Raw genomic sequence first — 22,813 nt, 5'->3', positions numbered from 1 at the left:
AAGAAGCAAACATACATGGAGAGAGAAAAGTAAGAAAAAGTGATGCCAAAACATGATGTATTTTGCTCTGCTTAATGAGCCCTTTATATAAATAGTTTTGAGAAAAAATTCTGATAAAAAACTTAAAGAGGGAATGGAAAAAAACAACAATAATGTCCATCTGTTTCTGGATCCAATATTCAGCTTTTAATTTGTGTTTCTTTTACTCTGGAACCAAATTCCATTTAGAGCTTGCATTAAGTTCAACACCACCAGGTTTTCCATCTGATCATTTTTTCCTAAGAAGCATAAAATCTTCTAATCTGAATCTCCTAGGATGCCAGAATTAACATCTCATTAAAGACCAATTTGCTTTTTCAGCTAAAGAATCAGCTTCCTTCTGGCATTTTTATTTTTTAGCAAGTTGCTTCCATACTGTTGAGTCACATCCTTCTACACAAAAATCCAGGAGAAAGCTATATTATATAAAATGGGAAAACAAACAGAGGCAGTGCTTCAAGAACATTTCTTGAGTCAAAATTTTATGAGAAATTATGTTGTCTGGTCTCCTAAAAACCTCCAAAACTGTTTACTTTGCATTAACCAAGAAGCTAAAGGAACAGGAAAATAAAGCTACTACCCCATTACTAGCAACACCACAGAGTAATTAATCCTGATCATGATGATACTTAGTGATCCCTAATCTGTAAGAATTATTAGTTCCTAATGAGTGGTGTATTTCAAAAATACAAAAAGTCCTGCAATAATTAATTTCTCTGGAACTGGACAGGAACCTGAAGACCTCTAGTATATTATCCAGAGATAATGGCATACATAAAAAAATTATCTGGCAATAGAAACTGCCTTAAAGGCAATAAGAATTAATTAGGGACAATAATATAAATATTGTTTCCATGTTTTAATAACAATAATAATAATATTAATAATAGTAATAATAATATTTTTAAAGTGGTGAGAGACCCATTTTAAGCACCAGGATGGAGACACCAAAGAACAAAGTCAACATGACATGGAACATCACAAGGAGCAGCCCAGCAGCTGTGTCAGCACTTCTCACAGGCACCTGGAGCACTCCAGAGGTACTCATGGATGTGAAAATGTGCAGAATATTGTGTACCAGAATATTTATTTCATTAGATCTTGATGTGCCATGTGCTCTGCTGTTTTAACCTGATGCAGCTGCTGCCCACCAAAGTTGAATTATTTGAACATTTCTCTTTCCAGACAAAGCTAAGAGCACCTATCCAAAGAGCAATTTTCCCCCGTCTGTCAGCATGAGCTCTCCAGATTTTTATGTGCAGCCTATTTCACTGGCAGGTCTGACAAAACATAACTGGTTTATTCTACCTACTTCTTTTGAAGCTGGTTTAAAAAATATATAAGGCCATAGACACAACACATTTCTGGGGAAAACACTCTTCTTTTTTTTTCTTTGTTCTCTTTTTTTATTCTTTTTTTTTTTTTCTCCTCTGTTCTTTTTTCTTTCTCTTCTTCACCCAATAAAACAGGTCAAAACCTCATGGAAATGTACCTGGCTCACCAGAGATGCCTCTTTTCCAGTACACACAGCCCAGGCAGGTGCCAACTCTTGTTTCTGCAGCACCCTGCCTTTAGCAGGCTCTGTGCACTTGGAATTTCCAGTTAAATAACACCTGGATGGAAAGCCCACTCCTCACAGTTTGTCACAGCTCTCCATGACCTGTATCCATGCTTTTCTGAGTATTTTTGCACGCAAGGCTTGGCATCAGTGTTGCAGCTTTTAATCAAAATGTGATGAACTGCTGAGTCCTTCATCCCTCCAGCTGAAAGCAGGGGCTGGGGATGTGTTTTGGCAAATAAACCCATGCCCACAAACTTTTTTTTCTTTGCAAGGCCTCATCCTGAGCAGTAGGTCTCCCAGCAAGGGGCTAGATGTTTTCTATTTGCCCTTTTAATTAGATGAATAAAATGAATAAAAGCTCCTTCAGAGTGGACAACTTCTCACCCTCCAGTGTGTGACCTGCTTATCCCTTGCCAGTTTGCACCTCCAAATAAAAAAAATTGCAGACACAAAAATAGGAAAATGTGAAATGAATTCCAGCATGAGATTCATTCAGCAGGGCATTGGTCATTCAGGTGTTAAAGCTTTCTCTACCTACAAACATTGTGCATGGTCACATTGACCAGTGGTACCATGTACATTTTTAAGGTCTGTCATGTACTTCAAAATGCTTTATGAAATAAATATTCTGATGAAACCCAACAGAATATTAAGCACTGTTTTTTACAACTGCCAGCAGCATTCTGGGTTGTTTAGGAAGAGCACTGCCAGCAGGTCAGTGTGGGTGATCCTTCCCTCTGCAATTCTGGGACTGCACGGGACGAGAGGCACAAGGATATTCTGGAGCAAAGGGACACAAAGATGAGGAAGGAATTAACTGCAGGATCTTTCACACAAAGAGGCACTAAAAAGGGCAAATTAGAGGTGAAGAAGTCATCACCCCACTTTGCTCAGCTGTTGTTGGGTCCCACCTGGAGCACTGTGCCCAGGCGTGGTCCCTGTTGTGCCACACAGAAGTGGGCAGGCTGGAGAGGGAGCAGGGAAGGGTCACAGAGAGGATCCAAGGGCTGGGAAGTCTGATTTGTGGGGGAAAGAGAGGAGGGAAGGCTGAGGGGACACCTCAGCCCGTGTTCCCCTGGTGAAAGGGTGGCCACAGAGGACGTGGACACTCCCTCTGTGCATGGAGAGGACAAGGGGTGAGGGTCCAAAGGACTCTGGGGAGGCTCTGACTGGACACAAGAGGAAACATTCTCACCATAACAATCAACCACTGGAATCGTCTCCCCAGGGAAGGGATGGATTCCCCAGCACTAGATATTTTAATATTCAGCTGGACAGGGCTCTGGCCCACCTTGCCTGGATGTGATTTTGCCAAGAAAGCTTGGCCCACATGATCCTTAAGGTCCCTTCCAACCTGGGATTCTACAGCTCTGTGAACTCCCATTTTTGCACCCTCTTCACCAATTGTGACTCCAAACCTTATTTTCACAATGGATTTATTGGCAATCAACACCAAAGGCAATTTTTTTGGGCAGAAATATTGTAAATTATGACTTTCAACATTTTCTGCCCTGCAATAAATGCCATTTATCAAGCTATTCTGCTTGCATGCATTCAGACCATTCAATTTAGATTTTCCTGCATTATGCACTCTTCAGGCTACCCAAAAACTAAACATTAGGACCTAATTTGTCAAATGATTTTTATTAATAGGTATTGATTGCTTTTAACAGGGCTACATAACCTATGAGAACATCTTGATTATGTGATAATTTCTGTTTAAAAAATGTGTTTTGCAGGTAATTCCCCATAAAGCACCGCTGTATAAGAGAAATGTGAAGCCCTAAGGTTTAAGGCAGAATAGAGCACTGAGAAATGCCCTCAATGTACTGAAGACCTGCATGGAAGGATTTGTTTTTAATCCCCCTCCCACACTTTCTCACTCTTCTCCCAGAAGAAACTACACTTTAACCATGGAGCCTGATTATTCTTGCTGAATTCAAATAAACACAGGCCCACCTCACCTCTGATGTTAATCTTCTGTTACCAACAGAGCTATTGGAATGGTTTTTGGGAGTGAGAATATCAGCAAAAAGAGAACAATTGCCTTTGCAAGTTTTGGGTTTTTTTTTTTCAAATAATGAATCAGTATCAAGAGAAAATCATGACAGCTCACTGAAAAAGAATTCAGTTATATAATAAAGTCTTCCTCTTGACAATAAGAAATGTGGTGAGCAAGTCACTTTACATAAATTTGGCTGATGTAGGAATAAATATAGCCAATTTGGGTGGCACTACACCCAAAGCAGTGGCAATAGGTGCTGAAATCTGGAGTACACACTCTATTTCCCAATATCCTGGGCAATCTGCAAAGGATTGTGTTGCACTGGGGAGAGAAGTGCCAGCAGGCCAAGGGATGTGATTATTTCCCTGAAATCAAATAGTCAAGCTTGGGGAAGAAAATACAAATAAAGACACCAAAGCCAGGGACTTCTCAGTGGTACCTAGTGACAGCACAATGAGAAAAAAACAGAATTTCACAAAATTACACTAAAATATATTTGGGCTTTTGGGGTTTGTCTGTTTGTTTCCTTGCTTTTTTTTGGCTTATGAAGGTGATCAAACACTGGCACAGATTGCCATGAGAAACTGTAAAGTCTCCATCCCTGGAAATATTCAAAACTCAACTGGAAATTACCCTGAGAAACCTGTGCCTCTGGATCATTCATTGAGGGATGGGGTTAAGCTACACACGTCCACCAGTGCCTCACATCTTCAACTATTCTGATTTTGTGAGGGGCAGTGCTGTAATCTGCAGTATTCCAGGCTACCTTTATTTACTTCTGAGGTGAATACTTTCATATCAGTTGCCTACTGGAGGAACATGACAGTGAGCAATTGGAATTCTTTTGTAAGAGTGGATTCTTTTTACTGTTTCTACCTTGCAAAATCCATGAGTACATATGTCCAACGTGTGGTGCAAACAGCCCTCCTTAAAAAAAGGACAAAACACACACTGTAAGACTATAAAAGCATCTTTGAAATCATTCAGTCATTTCTAATCATGGCATTGAAAAGCATCTGCAAGACTGACAGGAATTGAGTGACAGGACTTTTATCTGTGCTAATTTTTTCCAGAAGCCCTTGTCCTGTCAGTGCAGAGGTCAGGAAAGCAAAAGTGGAGACCTAAGTTGTGCAAATAAAGCCACAAAGCAAACCAGATCAGAGCACTCTGGGCCTAATCCATCTTACTGAATTTTTATTTAACAGCATGAAAAGGGAAGAGCTCCTTTGATTCCTGCGTTTCTGGCTGAGAGACAGCAGCTGTCAAAGAAATAGTTTACTTTGGATACTGGGAAGACTGAACTGATATGGAAAACTGCAACGTGCCAAGCAAGGAACCCCGGGATCACTTCTTAATCACTCAGAGGAATAAAGATGCCATGGGAAAGTGGCATCTCTGGCTCACCTTTCAACTCCTCTCCCTTCACTCAGCCTCCATGCTGCACTGAAACCCAGCTTCCCTTGATCATTAACCACAAGATCATTAACTTGCCTTTCCACCCTTCCAAAATGCACACAGGCATTTTTCAACATGTTTTTCAATAATGAGATCCTCTCAGTGAGAGCTGACATAAAAGGTACAGACACTTTCCAAAAGGATGCTGGCAGCCCATTTGACATCTGTTATTTTTTTTTTTTTCACTTAAATAAACTAAACATGTTCACCAGTTTATCCTCTCAGACAGTTATTGAATTTCAGGCTTGGAAAATCAAAACCGAGTAGTTTTCAAATGCTCAGATTGCAAATGTGAACATGGTCAACCCATGGAACACACTCTCATTGCCTTATGGCATAATAAAGTTAATAAACTCTTTTTCTTGTCATTAAGGTTGTGTTTCTCCCCTTATGCACACACTAAACAAAGCAGGAGCAATTTTTATTTCAAAGAAAACTCCCCCCAATGTAATTTCATAGATCCCCTTGTGTGCTGTCCATGGCTAATTAGTCACACAAGTTGACAGGCAGAACATTAAGGGTTTTCCTGAAGAGAATTCATTAATTACTCCTATTAATTGTCTGTAACAGTTGTTGTTTATTGTATTTTGATAATTTGCATGATTGCTAAGAATTACTTGTGAGTTATTTAAAAGATGTAAAGCCTGCCAACTACCCTGTAATGCATTTCAATGCCAATATTAATTAATTGAAAAGTATTTTGTTTCAATTTAGGTTGAAAGTAATGTTTCCATATATGTAGGCAGGAGTCTGCTGAAGAGTTAACTTGGACCATAGTGTTCTTATTATCTTTGGAAAACATCCTGCTATTTGGAATGTTTGATATAATCACCTTTTATCTGTTTAGCCAAATGCTTTTTCACCTCGCTGGAGGATGTGCTGTACTGAAAACAACTGAAACACACATTTTCCTGCCTCTCTCTATCTTATCCTCTGCCAGTTTATCAGATATTTAAAATCTGTTATAGCACTGAAAAACCTGGCTGCTCAAATAGGGTGATATTACAGATATGTCACCTCATCTCAAATCTTTTAGCACAAGTAAGTTTGGTATGAAGGTACACATAGGAAATTAATATGATTGCTATTAACAGAAGAGTAGGGTCAGAATGAGAATAGTAATTAAAAATATTCAAATTACTCTCACAAGAATTGTTTATAAATTTTGGTTTAGACACACTCAAAGTTACAGGGTTAGGAAAAAAATGAAATATGGCAGAAAAGTAATATTTTTCCCTGAGTAAATTTATAAAAATGCATAATTAGTTAAAATCATTAGCTTGAAATTGATATTATTATGAATATCAGGTTATTTTAAATTTCATTTCTATTATGGTAATAAAGGAACTTGCATTCTTAAGAATCCATGCAGCTCACAAACTGTCTGGAGTATTTGCTACTCTATTTTGGGAAGAGTTCTACCTAAATGTTTGATCTTCCTGGGTGCTTGTATGCATCTATTTTTTTTTTTCCTCCTCATAGTTCATGACTTGCTGTCTGAATGGGACTGCCTTTTATTTACCCACATTAATGCATGATTAAGTAAAATCCCTGTTGTCTTTCACTGTGAAAATCCTCCTGTTTAAGGTATGTCCCTTGAAAAATTTATGACTTCCCAGCAGGTGCCCAGAGTTCAGCAGTGCATCCTGTCATCACACAAAGTCTCTAATGAGGGGGATGCAGACAGCTCCAAGCTGCTATTAAAATCTTCTGTGCAGCCCTTTTGAGGGAGACAGAGTGGCACAGGCTCTTCGTGGTTTTTTGGAGGGTTTTTTTTTTGTATTTTTGGGGATTTTGGTGTTTTTTGGTTTTTTTTTTTTGTTTTTTTTTTTTTTTTCTGGTTCGTTGGGGGTTTTTTGGTGAGTTTTTTGGTTTTTGTTTTTGGTTTGGTTTGGTTTTTTTATGTTTTGTTCGGTTCTCTTTTTTTTTTTTTTTTTTTTTTTTTTTTTTTTTTTTTTAAATTATTATTATTGTTGCTGTTTTTTGGGGTTTTTTTGTTTTGGTTTTGGTTTTGATTTGGTTTTCATTGTTTTTTTTTCCTTCACCCTCCTCTTTTTTTCCACACACGGTACCTCCTGACATCCTGAACACTAATTTTTAACTTAGTGTTTTCAACTGCACAGAAAATTGTCAAGAAGGCTTTTTTGAGATACGAGGGATTAAGAGATTAGCTTTTGGGCAAAAACTCATTAAAAAGCCAAAGAGAAGCAACCTTTGCTAGCATTCCCTCTTAAATCATACATTTAATAAACACTCTTAGTAAAAGTGATCACTCAGGGTCTTGCACTCCTGGGCTCCTCTAGACACATCTTACAACATTATTTTACTTTAAGCACTTCAGTATTTGAATTAATGGAGATGATTGACTAACAGCTTACACCATAATTTTCATAGGAAAATAAATCAAATTATTTTCTTGAAATACCATTTTTTCCCAGTGGCTTATACGGCTGTGTACAGGGTTACATAATGCAAAATGATCTTTTACTAAGAAATAAATTATTCTAAAACCTAATTTTAAAGTTTTTAACAAGGCTAGACTGAATCCATACATGTAGCAAACAAGAAAAACACAAACTAAATTAACATTCTGGATTTCAGTTACTATAGGAATATCAATAGTTTCTTTATTTAACCAGTGTTGTCTAGCAGATATTCCCCAAGGATTGCAAACTAGAAATGTAACATCCTCCTTCTGTAATTGCTGTGATTGCCACACATTGTCAAGTTATTTACTTATGCTTCAGTCTGTTTACCAAAGTGAGTTTTTGTTGAAGTGCTTGAAGATTTTAGTTAAGTACATGTGTATTTTTTAAAGCCGTGTTAATGCTCATCTGCTAATTAGAGTGATAATTATCATAATATGATTTTTTTCTCCAGATTCAGTCATGTCTGGCATCCTCCCAGTCTTGTGCAATGCAATTTCCTGCCAGCCAAGTACACAATAAATCCAAAATTTTCCTGAAGTGAAGCCATGTCTAGACTTTTTTTAGGGTAGCATGACATATATCCATAGGATAAATTCAAGCACTGATAAAAATTATAGGGAAATGGATTGAAAATATCATTTGAGGTAGTATCTCCTGGCTTCTTGTGTGGCCCCACCAAGGTAAAAAGCATCTCCTTATGCAACTCAAATTTTAGCTACAATGACATTTTAGAGTCAGAAGAAATTGCAGTTGGTGTCTGAAGTTGATCATTCTCCCACTAGCTCCATTTCTTTGCAGAAAGTTTAACTTAAAATGAATCAATTTATATCCAAATTCCCTTAAAATTGCATTGTGGGCACTTGGAATTCACTCTAAAAACAGCAGTAGCAGCATTTTCAGGAATGGAAATTAACAAAAAAAGCTCATAAACAAAACAGTGCTTTATTTCTGGACTAAGTTCTGCTCTCTTTACCCCATGGCACAGACATATTTAATCCACAGAACAGTGAAACCTGGTTCCCTCTGTGTAGTTTTTTAAAACATATCTATTAAATTAAATAATCATTATTAACAAATGAGAAGCACACAGATTTAGGACAGTTGTGGTGTTGAGCCCAGCTGTGACAGTTCCATCATTTTGCTCTGTAAATGTATTTTTGTGCCTTCTTTGGGATAATACAAGAGCTCAGTTAACTTCAGTGAGATATCTACCTCTATTTTTTCCTTCAGATTCTGATTTTCTCCTTAAATTTTCTTAACATGGAGGCCTGACCTGCTGGAAGTTTTGGATCTACCACTCAAATTTAGGTTTACTTTGAGTCAAGTGCACATCACCAAATTTCAGTACATTTGACTTGTTCTCTTTGCACTCATCTAATGATTAATTAGAGCCTCCAAATGTATAATTATTTTGAAATTCAAACAAGTGACCACTATGTGTTATTCTGGTTTTCTCCTATGCTGTTCCTATCTCTTCATTTGCATTATAAATTAGTATTTACTCTGGACATTGGCATAGAACTATCAGAAATGAACATTTGAAAGGCTCTAGTTAAAGGATACGTAGAACTATCATAGAATTATCTAGAACTGATCTTTAAGAAATGCTGGTGACATTGAAGTCACCACTATGGACTTTTTTGTGGACCACTGGACTTTGCTGAGTAATTATGTTCTGCAGATGATGTTTCAACTTAATTACATAACTTTCAACCCTTAATTATTATTAGAGATGCCTATGGCACAGATATAAGGATAAAAACCCCAGTAATGATCAACATAAGGACCCCATTGATCCTCAGGATTTTAGCTTTTATACTTTTCATGACTTTGTGATCCTGCAGTTCTTTAGTGCATAACTCCAAACTCCACATTCAGTGTCAGCTGCTGCTGTCCCATTTTGGGCAGACACAGCAATTCCTCTCCAGGCCTGGCAGTCAGGGACACCTCACTGCCCCAGGGCCCAGAAATGGAAACAAAAGTGAGTTGGGGGGAGAAATTGGGGTTAAATGACTTCATTACCTGAAGATGGAATTGGAACATTAACCCCCAATATGCAAATGGACCAAACTTATAAAAGTGTGATAACCTGTGAGTCCATTTTTGAGTGTAGCTTGTGGGGGGCTTTGCCTGCCCAAATCGTTCCTGAAGGCCCTTCAATAAATAGAAATGCTTTTTATTTTTATTTAGTCTGTCCTCTGTATTAAGTTAGCCCCAACAAGGCACCACCATCACCACATAAAACACCAGGGAGGGGGTCACTACCACAGGCTCACGGGCCACCGGAGACATTTCAGCAATTTAATTTAATTTTCACTTACCAACCTCCACAAGGCTGGAGCAGTTGGGGTCTGTGAAGCCCTGGGGACACTCGCAGGAGTAGAAGTTGTCATTGAGCCCTGACAGGCAGATGCCACCATTCTGGCAGGGGTTGGAATCGCACACATCCGCTGTGGGCACAGGGAAAACAAAGTTTTTGTAGAAAAGCCACCAAAAATTACCCACAGGCTCTAAACATGTCAGATTTTTGGTAACTAAGCACAGAAAGAAATTATGAACTCTTATGTCCTTTGAATGGATTTTGGCTCATTCAGTTTTGTATTTATTTAACAGTAAAACTCTAGGTAATCATCTATCCTGAATCTTCCACCCCATAAAATGCGGTTGTCTTAAACTCAATCCATTTGCAGAAGACAATAGCAAAATATAATTATTTTTACTTTTTGTAACCTGAAGACTCTCAGGACCTCTACATATTTCATTCTGTCACAAATGAGGTAACTGGAAGCAGCCCTAAACACCACCTAGGCTCTGGCCAACTTTAAGTTAATAATTTTTCCCAGATAGTTTAGCTTATATTTGCATATATTTTTATCTATCTCAATCTTTATCTTTAAAGGCAGGTTTGTGTTCTCTACTGCTCAGCATAGCATTTAAATATAACAATATTTTCTGCAGTAAATGCATCTGAAAGAATGGTCTACATTCTTTCAGATGTAGACCATTAGATAGACAATTAGAAAACAAGAACATTATTTTCTGTGGGTTTTTAAATTGAAAATTACCAGGTTTTTTTTCCATGCAATTGAAGAGATTTAGGGAAATTAATTTGGTTTATGTCAGGAATTCTGATATTACAGCATATTTTGGATTATTTTGGTGGCAAAATCAGCTCAGGATTTCAACACCTTTCTTGCCCATGGATTTCAGATTAATCCTTGGTGTGAGAATTTACATCTAAGCATTGGTTATGAAATGTAGCTGATGCTTTTATGAATTCTGTGCATCAGTTGCACAGAAAAACTGGAGTAGTGCAGTAGTTTTCTGGGTTATTTGAGTTTTATTTAATTTTTTGTTACTTTAAGGGTGCCTTTATGACACAGAGACCTGCCAAGTACTTGATATAAAGTTTTGTCATAAACACTGTCCAGCTGATGGAGAAGCAAAGCTATTTTTGAGAACACTAAATGATATTTTCTATTCACAATTTAAATAAGCCAAGACTTCTCATTTTCTGCTTTTGTGGCATTACTGGGGTAGCAAAGGATGCTTGTTTATTACTTTATGGGGATTAGGCACTTGGTTGTGAAAGAACAGCTACTATTAAATGAATTCTCTGACAACTGTATTCCCATAGCTCTAATTAAATTAATAAACTAAATAGCATCTGGAGCAGGAACACTTAGTATGCAAATCCACATGGATATTCTGATTAAAATGAGAGAGGATATTTTTGCTACATATCTTCTGATTTGGTGGAATTCTGAATTTAATTATGCCTTTGGCATAAAAGGCAAAAAGACAAAAATACTGATTGCATTTGTAAATTTTATATTGAATGACAAGCAGAATTCACATACAATTTTACATTGTATTTCCAGAAACTGAAATCTCCTGAAATGACCAAAGTATGGACCAAAGTCAGCTGCATAGTTTTAATTTGCCTGAAAATTCACGTTGGCTTTTTCAGCCTGAAATAAAGTGACCCAGCCTTCAGTTTGGGACTAATAAAGCAGATGTTCTCGTCTGTTAACAGCCATTTATTTCCATGTTCAGGAAATAACTGCACTAATTGCTCTTTTGACCCACCACCTTGGCCTGTCAGTCGCTGGTGTAATTTTTGTAATGTCGTTGTACCACACAAACTGCAGAAATAAAAGGAATAAAGAGCACATCTAAAGAGAATGGATTAAGGGAAAAAAAAAAGAAAAAGAAAGGAAGCATAGGGAATTAAAAGTTTCAACCAAAAAAATCCCAAGCAAACAACAACAACAACAAAAAATAAGACAAAACAAAAACAAAATAAACAAAATCCACAAACAAACAAACAAAATAAAACAAACAAAACCAACAAACCAAAATACAACAACAAAAACAACAAAACAAAACCCCAAACAAACCAAAAACAAACAAACAAACAAAAAGCCAAGCAAAAACCAGCTTATCCTGTCTCATCCAAGTAACATTAATGAGAATTAAAGAGGAAAAGTCTTTCTGTAAACAACAATGGTTAAATTATATCACAGTACAAAATCAAATATGATGCAGTCAGAAAAATGAGAAGCTGCACAATTCTGCTTAAGAGGAAGTACCAGGCTGTGCAAATGTTGAAACTTAACGTATCAAAAATAATATACAATGTTTTCTCTGTTATTTATAGTTTATTGTCTGTGAAAATGGTGCTGAACCAAATAAATATCACCTTTGAATCAACAAAATCTTCCTCTATTTCCATTTTGTGCCTCTTGAGAGGACATTCATGCTGAAATACTGAAATCTAATTTGTTATACATTCCACTGGGTTTGATGAACAGAATTTGATTTTGAAGGCTCTGTTATGAGTAAGAAAAGCTGATATGGGTGTATTTTGTCTTAACACAACTGATAAAGGGATTTGTTGCCATTAAAATGTGACACAGTTTTTAACACTAAACTGGTTTTACAATTTAACCCGAGAGATTTTTGTGAATGGAAGAGTAAACTAAACTCAAGAAAGGAAATATGTACTTTACAATCAGTATTGCAGGAGCCTGCTCTGTTGCTGATGGCTTTCCATGGTGGTTGACAAGATGCTGCTTGTGTAACAGACTGTGTAATTTGACAAATTTCTGCAAATTAAACAAAAACTCCAGGAGAAATTCAATTATTACAAAAAAAAAAAAAAATCTAAAGAACAATTACTATTGCACTTTCACTAAGATATTCTGAAAGGATTCCAGTAAGATTCAATGTTGAATAAGAACAGTCATTCATGTTTGTCTTTCCTATGTATGACTAATCTTGTGCCTTTCTTTACATGATTCTGAAGCGTAAAAGTGACTGAAGACAGTACATAAACCTTTGATACTTGATGTAGTATCAAAGACTCCTAAATCTGTGAGATTTTAAAAATTATTATTACTTTTCTCCTCATATTTAATTTCTTCATAACATTTTGAAGTCAAATTAGTTCTTGAGCAAATTGTCCATCCTCTCTTTGGAATCCATGGCTGGTTAAGAATAAAAAAAAACATGACAAAAAGAATAATATCAAAGAGATCCATGCAAACTCAAAATTAGAATTTTAATTAAGAACCTTCCCTAATTCTCCAAACTCAGGAAAAATTATACAGCAAAACTCAAATAAAATGCTGGTATATTTGCTCTCTAATAGTACCTAGGACTTTTTCTTTAAGGACTATGATGTTTTTTGTACGTAATGAATAACTCAACCAATGAACCTGGATCTTTTTCAGTAAAAGGACACAGAGAAAAACTGTTCTGCAAGTCCATCATGCTCTTTTCCAATATGCTCATATAACTACTTTTAAGCCACATGCTTTTCAATAAAATACTGGATCTACAACTATTGCTCCTTTCCACAAGCAGGTGGCTAGAAGTTGTAAATCCACTCTTTGCAGAACTTCAAAAATTTATATAAGGTATTTTTGATCCCAAAAACCCCATAGAAACGAAATATTGCGTGATTCCTGACTGAGGAGTTTAATTCTTTGCTTGACAGCAAAGGACAGCCTGAAAGAAGAAGCCCAACCCTTGTGTGTATAAATAATGCAGCACTCTGTGATGTTAACAGTTAGCCCATCAATCCTTGTCAAGAACAGAAATTCACAGTTTATGAAAACAACTTTTGTGACGTGAAGGCTGAAGGGAGATGGGCAGAGGGAGAAGTTCCATCCCAAAACCACCTGCACCTTCATAAAGCACTCACCCTAAAAGCAGAGAGACCAGACAGCTGCCCTTATTATACGCTAATTAATTTGCAATGAAAAAAGTTAAGAACATGAAAGAGAATTATTTAATCCAACTTAAAGCTATTCACTGTTTAATGTTACAGTTTCTGAGGCAGAAATTCCTGCCAAAAGGTAAGGTGTCCTGAATTAGGCCTGAGAGAAGCATTCCAGTCCCCATGCACAACATTATTAGCCTGAAATTGAGACAATTTCCCTCAACTATAACACCTAGAATGATAACTATTAGGGTTTCTGGCAGAACTGCTGCTCTGAGAGACATTTGCTTGAGACAATGAAATGATGATAAAGAAAGAAACCTGCCTTAAAAAAATCCTGTGGATTCACATTTCAAAACTGCAATGATAGAAGTGATTGAATAAAGACCATTCTGGTGCCTGGGCCACGTTTCCTTCTATAATTTAAAAATAGAGCACATTCTATAAAACAGCAAGTGTGCATGGAAAAATTCAACCCTCTTTATTCTTTCATGTAATGGGCATTAAATATAAATATGAACACATTGAGTATATATTATATAATGAGGCAGTGAAATTCACAGCAGCTGATACAGGGGTAAATGTGCTGATGCTGTAGCTGCAAAGAGAATGGCATATGAGTTTATGATGTTAGACACAGATTTTTAGGGAGACACAATGCTTTTTTCTGGTATTCCATACAGTGTGTGTTTTAAAATTCAACTTTTGGTTCCGCCATTGATGGGAAGAGGAGGGCCATGATTTCTGTCTAAAAGAGCAGCCATAATTGTACTCAATTTCCTTTGTGGCTACAGGAAATATGGCTTATGTTACAAGCTCTTTCAAAAGAAATAAAAATGATGGCCATTCACTTTCATGAGAATAAAACTTGTTCCAAAAGAGAAATCTCCAGGCAGCACCAAAAAATGAACAGCCCAGGAAACAGGCAGTCAACAGAAATCTGGTACAGATATAGCAAAAACAAGCAGCAGTTCTGAAGCTGAGAACAGCACCTAAACTCCAGAAGAAGACTGAGAAAGTACTTGCCACCTGTAGCACTCTCATGTTAAAATCAATTTTGGGAAAAGGAGCTTTAATAGTTTCCTGATTTACAGAATCATCTGCCCAAATTCCCACCTATTTCTCCACAGCTGAAGCAGAACCATAAATAATGTTAAAGACACACCTGTGCAGAGATGCAAAGTGTGAACATAGAAACAGATGAGGTCTGCAGTTCTTTTTAAGAAATTTGTAAGCTGTTTCCTCAGATTTAGTGGCGAGGCACCTAATTTGTTTCTCCTGAGGTAAAAAAGACAGTTGGAATAATTAAATTGTCTCACTTATTATTTGAAAAATAAGGTTTCTAGATACCAATAGCTCATCTACCTCCTTCTGCTTCTTTCCTAGGCTGATTTGCTTACTCTGCAGGTAGAGATTTCAGCTAAATTTCTAGCCAGAGCACTCCTGGCAGAGTGTCTAAATGGTTTTAGAAAATGCATCAAGCAGTAAATGTCAACTTTGAATGTCCTCTTGCTGGACAAGAAAACTACAGAAGAATGTAAATATCAGAGTAAAAAATTCATTATTTCATCACAGGTCTCATGAAAATCACGGTGGTTACTTCTGAAAGCATCTGTGCTCAACAGATTCTATGCACTTAAGCTGCAGCTTGTAGTTGTGGTGGAGAACTGCAATGAACTTGAGCAACACCAAGTGTAAAGATTTTTTTCTAACTTTCTGGTCTCATAATCTGAGGAGATGCACCAGCTGATTTCTCAAAACCTGAGATGGCATTACAAAAAGAAAATCAGATTATTCTAATCAGAGAATTATCATTTGAATACCACTCTGGGACTGGGCTGAAACATTAATCCTGGGTGCAGATGAAGTGCTGACTTAAGATTTGGATTTAATCTAATGGTGCAATACTGTAAAAGTGTGTCCTTACTTCAAGAGTTAGAATAAAGCACTAAAGTAATGTCTGCATAGATTAATTTCTATCATAATAAATCCCCTTCTGCCTTTAAGAAAGTATAATCTCTTGCCTTTCTAAAGGTCTACACTATGAGCTACTTTATTAATCTGAATGTGAAAGAGCAGCAGGTCACTGCACTTCAGCCTGCTGTGTTATAGACCTTTCAAGGATCTGATGTTTGACAATATGAAACACAAGTAGAAACAGAAAACAGCTTAAAAAGTAAACTCTTCTCTCTTCCATAGGTTACAGAGAGTTCATTTCTATGCCAACAGGCTCTGCAGGGAAAAAAAGAATATGAACTATTCCTGTCATTTCACATCTTCATTAGTAAAAAATGGATCAGAAACGATTAAAGGGGGAACGTGGTTATATAACAGGTCTCTGAATATTTTTTTACAACTTGTGGGAAATCTTTCATGCACAGGCTGCTGTGCAGATTTGAGGAAAGCTGCCATCAGTCGAGGCAGTGTTTCATCAAAGGATAATGAGAGATATTCCCCTGCCTGCTCAGCTGACAGCACTGGTGACACCAGCCCCAGCACCCAACCCGAGCCAGCAGCAGTGATGCTTCCTGCAGAACCAGGGAGAGGAAGAAAAATGCCTTTAATGAAGATTCCCTGGTCCTCATCAACATAGGTTCCCACATCTCTCTGCATGCTCAACAAAGCTGGCAAAAAATTACCCAGTGAGTCCCTGCACACTTTGCTTTGGTTCTGGTTGTTGCCCACCTCAGCTGTGTTCACACAGTGGATTTTTTGTGCTCACACAGGTTTTTTGCCACTTGCTAAGACTCAGGTGAATAAACCTGCATTTCTGCACCTGTGCACATTTATGGGGTGAAGGAGGTTTATGAAAAGGGAATGAATAAGACCTTAACTTAAGACTTTCTGCACAGGGCAGTTAGTCTAAGCTCTCTCTCCATTAGTTTGTTTTGTTCAATTAAAATTTTCAGAGGGTATTGCAAAGCATGACAAAAATACCTGATAATTTCCAGTCACTTGTCCTTTACTTTTAAAGCTGATCATGAGATTTTTAGCTTGAAATGTCTCAAATATTGAAATATTCATATTTCTCGCCCATCCCATTTTCCACAGAGGAACAATGAGTGCACATATTTTAACCATTAGCACAGTCCTTCAAAATTAAGTTCTAAGTGATTATGATCTTCTCTAGACAGGTGACATCTTCTTTCCTTCTTGCCCTTAGAGACTTAAAAACTTTCAGATGCACATATTTTTACTGGTCTTTACTGGTTTTTGTCCAGTTTCTACTTTCATTTCATCAGTGAAACAGGATAATTTAAAACACAACCCAAATATTTATTGTGGATTTATCACGCTTAAATGAAAATTCCCAATTTTCGACCACATCTTAGATCTTGGTTTTGTCTCTCCATTTCTTTTTTTTTATGACACACAGCATTTCAAGTTGGCAATTTGGAAGAACTAGGGTGTATGTCTATGATTTTGCATACACGCGTATATTTATTTCCACACTTTTGTATTTATACATACTTTGTATATATGGAAATGAAAGTGATTTGTTCTTCCTTTGTTTTCCCTACATTAGATGTATTCATTCTCTGGTTGCTAAGCAATCTTTAATCTCAGCACTGGTGAATTTATCTTTTCCCATCCTAAGCAAATCCAAATTTGAAAGTTGAGCAATTAAAAAGTCATCATTAACAGTTTTTAAAACTCTGATTGTGCTTCATTATACCCTTCTATCTGCACCAAAAAGAAATACTGTAGAATATAAGTTCTAAGCATATTCTCATTACACTTTGAAAAGTATCCATTGATTTCTAGTTACTTCTATTTTTGGATATCCTAAACACCTTATTTGGCAACATGTTCTTACAAGAGAAGTCATCACTATTGAAGTGATGATGGTTTTCATATTTACATTATATGAAGATTGTGGATTTTGCTTCAGGTTTAATCACTTCCCTCCATGTGATCCCAATATTTGCTAATGATCGGGCATCAGTTCAGAATCAGAACCTCCACTTGAATTTTTTGGGAGTGGATCCTGCTCATCCCCACCAAAATCCATCTGCAGGCAGGAGTAAAAGGAGTGTAGGATGTGGAGGCAAGCAGGGATTCCCTTGCAAAACCCTAGATGATCATTTTAACCCACATGCCAGCACTGAACATGCTTTCCTACATGTACAGCATCCACAATGACCTCTTTCATTACACCAAATCCTATGCATAAAGAGAATAAAGCAAAATATGCTGTAGTTTTTCATCATTACAGTTAATAAGTCTTACTGCATTCATTTCACACATTTTTTTGGTCACATGGATTTTTAGTTTTTTCATTACAGAAGTCCTGCCACTGTCAAAAAAGACACGTCACCTAAAGAGATACAAAAGAAGCGTCAGTTTTCATCATTTGCTTTCTGATTTTACAGGAAGGTGATGTTACTGATCACATTCAGAATATCAATTAGGCACTGCAGATATGAGCCTCTTGTGTGAGGGGTATGAAATAGTAAGGGCATTACAGCTATCAGCTGCAATAAAGAACTGATTCTGTTTGTTTTGGACAATGCAGCTGGCAGTACCATGTAAGCCCTGTGGATGAATGATGAAAATCCTCTAGGTCATTTTTGCTAAGAGCCTCTGGAAAGGACAGATGCAATTTTTACCTCATTTGTTCCAACTTGTTCACAAACAGACTCAAATCTGAAACTGTTACGATTAGAAAGACCCCTGAATGGATTCTACAAAATACTTGTAAATGAGTTCTCTTAGACTTTTCTCAAATATGGTATAAAAGTGGAATAAATAATGAATCTGCCAGGTTCATGGCAGCTAAAGCCACCAGGGAAGAACCCCAGGATGGGGCAGCTTGGGAGGGACCGCGGTGGTCACCCGGTGCCACCTCCCCGCTCCAGCAGGGCCACCCCGGAGCACACGGGATTGTTCCCAGGTCATTCTGGAATGTCCCCAGCCGGGGAGACCCCAGAGCCCCTCGGGGCTGTGCCCAGGACAGCAGCTCTGCCTCCCGGGAGGGGAATTGCTGGGATCAGGCCCTGCCCGGGGCTGCGGGGCCATGGCTGGGCCTGGGGCAGAGCTGGGCCTGCCCTGAGCCCTCACACAGGGACGGACTGGGACAGACAGGCAGGGACAGACAGACAGGGACAGGGGGACACAGGGACACAGGGACAGACACACAAGGACAGACAGGGACACAGGGACAGACAGGGACAAACAGGGGACATGGGGACAGACAGAGACAGACTGGGACAGACAGGGACAGACAGGGATGGACAGGGACAAACAAGGACAGACAGGGGGACAGACAGGGGGACACGGAGACAGACAGGGACAGACAGGGACACAGGGACAGACAGGGACACAGGGACAGGCACACAGGGACAGACAGGGGGACACAGGGACAGACAGGGACAGACTGGGACACAGGGACAGACAGACTGGGACAGGGGGACACAGGGATAGACTGGGACACACAGGGGGGCACAGGGACAAACGGGGACACAGGGACAGACAAGACACAGGGACAGACACATGGAGACACCCAAGGACAGACAGGGACAGACAGGGAAACACTGGGACACGCAGGGGGGCACAGGGACAGACAGGGGGACATAGGGAGACACAGGGACACAGGGACAGACAGGGACAGACAAGGACAGAGGGACAGACAGGGACAGACAGAGACAGGGACACACAGGGATAGATGGGACAGACAGGGTCACATAGCGGGACATAGGGACAAACATGGACACAAGGACAGACAGGGACAGACAAACAGGGACACACAGGGACAGACAGAGACACCCAGGGACGGACAGGGATAGACAGGAGGACATGGGGACAGACAGGGACAGACAGGACAGACAGGGACACCCAGGGATAGAGAGGGGGACACAGGGACAGATGGGATGTTGCTACAGGACACAAAATAAAATGATGTGGACACTGGAATTTTTAAGGTAAAGAGAAGGGAAGTTTAACGTGTGACTCTAACATTTATAGACTTTCAAAACTGACAGAGGATTGGAGGGTGAAAGAGCCACCAATCCAATGACACTGGGCAACCTAACAGTCTATCAAGTTTCTCCTCCTCCAGAGAGGAATGTAAAACAATTAATTATTTACATAAAGTGCGTGAGAAAGTTTGTTACCAGAATGCAAACATCAAAAACCTTAAAAGAATTAGAAAAGCAAGGTGACACAGGGGGACATGGGGACAGACAGGGAGACACAGGGACAGACAGGGACAGCCAAGGACAGCCAGGGTTGAGGTCCCTGGACTATGATAAATTCATTTGTTGCTCTCAGCTGCCTTGCACTATTACAGCCACTTCACTACATGGTGGTTTACAAGAATATTAAGTAAGGAAACAGTTTATATATGCCAAAACCTCATCTCAGTATGGCCACACTGCACAAACAAACCATATTCTTGGCAGTGGTTTTTAATTTACTTTTATTACCCACTGTACATTGTAAACCAAGCTTTAAAAAGCTGCTTGGAAAACCTCATTGCTTCTATGGAGCAACATTTGAAAATGAAGAGCTGGGAACAGTCATTGAGAAAGGATGAAAAATGAAATCAGACAGAAAACAGAGTAAATTACAGCTGTTCACAACTGGAGTGACCAAGAATATAATGCTTTTGCTATACTCGATTGTAACAGGGAGCTTAAATGTTATTTTAATATTAATACATATAGATCCTGGACTACTGAGCCAGACAACTACTCTGTTTCAGCTTCTGTTGACAGACAAATATTCCTAAAGCAATCAGTTTGTTCTCTGGGCATCACAGGACGACCAAAATGCGGAGGAATGAAGTGCATGGTAACTACTTCTTCTCACAAGACCAAGTCATTAACATGCCCTGGAACATTCCAGACACATCCCAGAGGCCACAGCAGACCTGGAAACAAACTTGGTCTCCCACTCTGACTTAATAGTGGTGAAAAAGCACAAGGAGGGTTATCTAGCTGGTCTCTATTTTTTCATTTGTTTGTTTTTGTGGGTTTTTTCCCCAGCAGCTTTGCATCCAGGTAATGTGGTGTGGTTGTAAAGCAGTGCAATGCAATGTAAATCCTGTGAATTAGAACAGGATGCCCACATCATTCCATGTTTGAAATGCAATTGTTCTCCTTTGACACTTAACACAGTCCTGTATCTGCACACAGAGTAGGCATTTTTAAAATACAGGACTAAGCATAAAGTAAATCCCAAAGGGAGGGAAAAATACTAAGAAGGAGGTGAGGATAATTAATATTATGAATACATATTCACAAATAAATTTAAGCTTTTAAAATGAAAATAATAAAATTAATTGCTTTCTTCATCCAGTGTACAGGAACAAAGGGAGGAAGGTGATTACAGTTTGATGGGTACAAATAAAGTTATAAATGTGCATCAGTGCTTACTGATCCTTTTCCACTTTCCACATGTGTGAACATGGGATCTGTCACAGCAGAGGACTGTGGGGCTTTTTCAGATTAAGAACAAAGCCTTTACATGGATTTGTATGGGATTAGCACCAGACCAGTGAAATATGTGTGTTTTATGTTTATATACTTCTGTGCTCACCTCAAGTCTCCTACTTGCTGTCCTTCTACTTTAGCTTATTTTCAAATGTGTTGATAGAATTAACTTCATTCAGTTTTCTTTCTCCCTTCACCCAAACCACAAAATTCACACCAGTTCAGCCCCCAACCTACACTTACAAGTGTTATTTTTTATCTTTTGCCATTGCTGCACAGCAATTTATGCCAGCAACAAACAACACAGTAGCTGCAGCACAAACAGGTGATTACAGAAGCCTCATTATTCACCAACAGAACATATAAAAGAGATGTTGTGAGTGCACAAATATGTTGCTGCAGCCTGATCTTGACAAAGAGACCACAATTAAAATGACTGATAAATGGATTATAAAATTCCAGTCTGAATTTCAATGTATTTCTTCTTGAACTAAGGTATTAAATACAACCCAGCAGCTCATTAGGGAATTCCTTTTTCCCCTCTATGTGTGAACCTCATTAAAGGAATCACCTGTTATTTTTTTTTATATGTTGTAGTTATGTGTTTCCTAGTGGAACTTTTTATTTATTGGAATACAGCAGTACAGTGTTATATACATATATATATATATATTTTTTTTTAATTGTTTTATTTTTAATAGGTGCTGTTCCCTCCCTTTCCCCAAGTCAAATTATTGTCTGAGCACTCCTCTGTATTGCTGGGACCTACAAACATTTTAATTGCTGCCATTTCCATGCTTTGATATCTTGACCTCATACTAACTGTCTAAAAATTCATTTTCCAGTGAGCTGTCCCAGACCACAAGGCAGTTACACCCACAGTTAGTCACCACCGTGGGGCTAGGACATCACCCTTGCCCTAAATTCAGCCTTTTTGCCCCAAAAGGTGTTCTGCTTGGTGCCAGGACATGGCCACTGCTGTGCCAGGTTGAGCTGCCTCAAAGACAAGGAGTGCACAAGACTGAACATCCCAGATGATAAAAGCACTGTTTGGACAACACTTGGCACCCCTGCAGCTTTAAGGACCAATGAACCTCCCAGAAAAGTTGGAAGCAAAAAAAGCTCTTCCAGGGAGCTGGATCAGAGAGCTGGTGCTGGGCCATGAGCTGTTACACAACAGCTTCTAACAAGATCAGCAGAATCCATTTAAATCCAAAGGGTACCTGCCCCACACTGGTGCCAGCCCAAATTAAATCCATTAACTCCACGGTGTTGCTCCAGCTCAATATTGTCAACAGCAGCAGTATTTGAATTGTTTTTATCCATTAATTGAACCACAAATTTTTAAGACAATTTCTTAATGTCCTCATAGTATTCCTTGTACCCTTTCCTCCAATTTCCTGTCTCATTTTCAATCCAGCAACGTTTAAACCACATTTTCTATTTCTCATATGTTTCTGATTAGTTCTTTACTTTTTATCCAGATTTTTCATTTTTTATTTCAGCCTCGGTTCGTAGTGTTTGTCTTTCCATTTGTGTACAGCCTTTTATGATTTTCCCCTCATTACTTATCTGCCACAGCTTTCTTGCTATGCAGTTTAAAGCTATTATTTTTAAGAAGCATCCAGAAACACTCGAGTCCTTCAGTGTATTCTAGTGGCATAT

General features: G+C 38.4%; 1 protein-coding gene across 1 annotated transcript in view; it reads right to left on the bottom strand.

Annotated features, from left to right (window-relative positions):
* EDIL3 (EGF like repeats and discoidin domains 3) overlaps positions 1-22,813 on the bottom strand; it is a 233,797-nt gene that overhangs the window by 159,536 nt on the left and 51,448 nt on the right. The window contains exon 2 of the mRNA XM_064404372.1: positions 9,811-9,939. Within this exon, the coding sequence (XP_064260442.1) occupies positions 9,811-9,939 (129 nt within the window). The remainder of the gene's footprint in view (positions 1-9,810; positions 9,940-22,813) is intronic.

The sequence above is a fragment of the Passer domesticus genome, chromosome Z (assembly GCF_036417665.1).
Source record: "Passer domesticus isolate bPasDom1 chromosome Z, bPasDom1.hap1, whole genome shotgun sequence".
Taxonomy (NCBI): domain Eukaryota; kingdom Metazoa; phylum Chordata; class Aves; order Passeriformes; family Passeridae; genus Passer; species Passer domesticus.
Note: the sequence above shows the minus strand (reverse complement) of the source record. Positions and strands in the feature narration are given on the sequence as shown.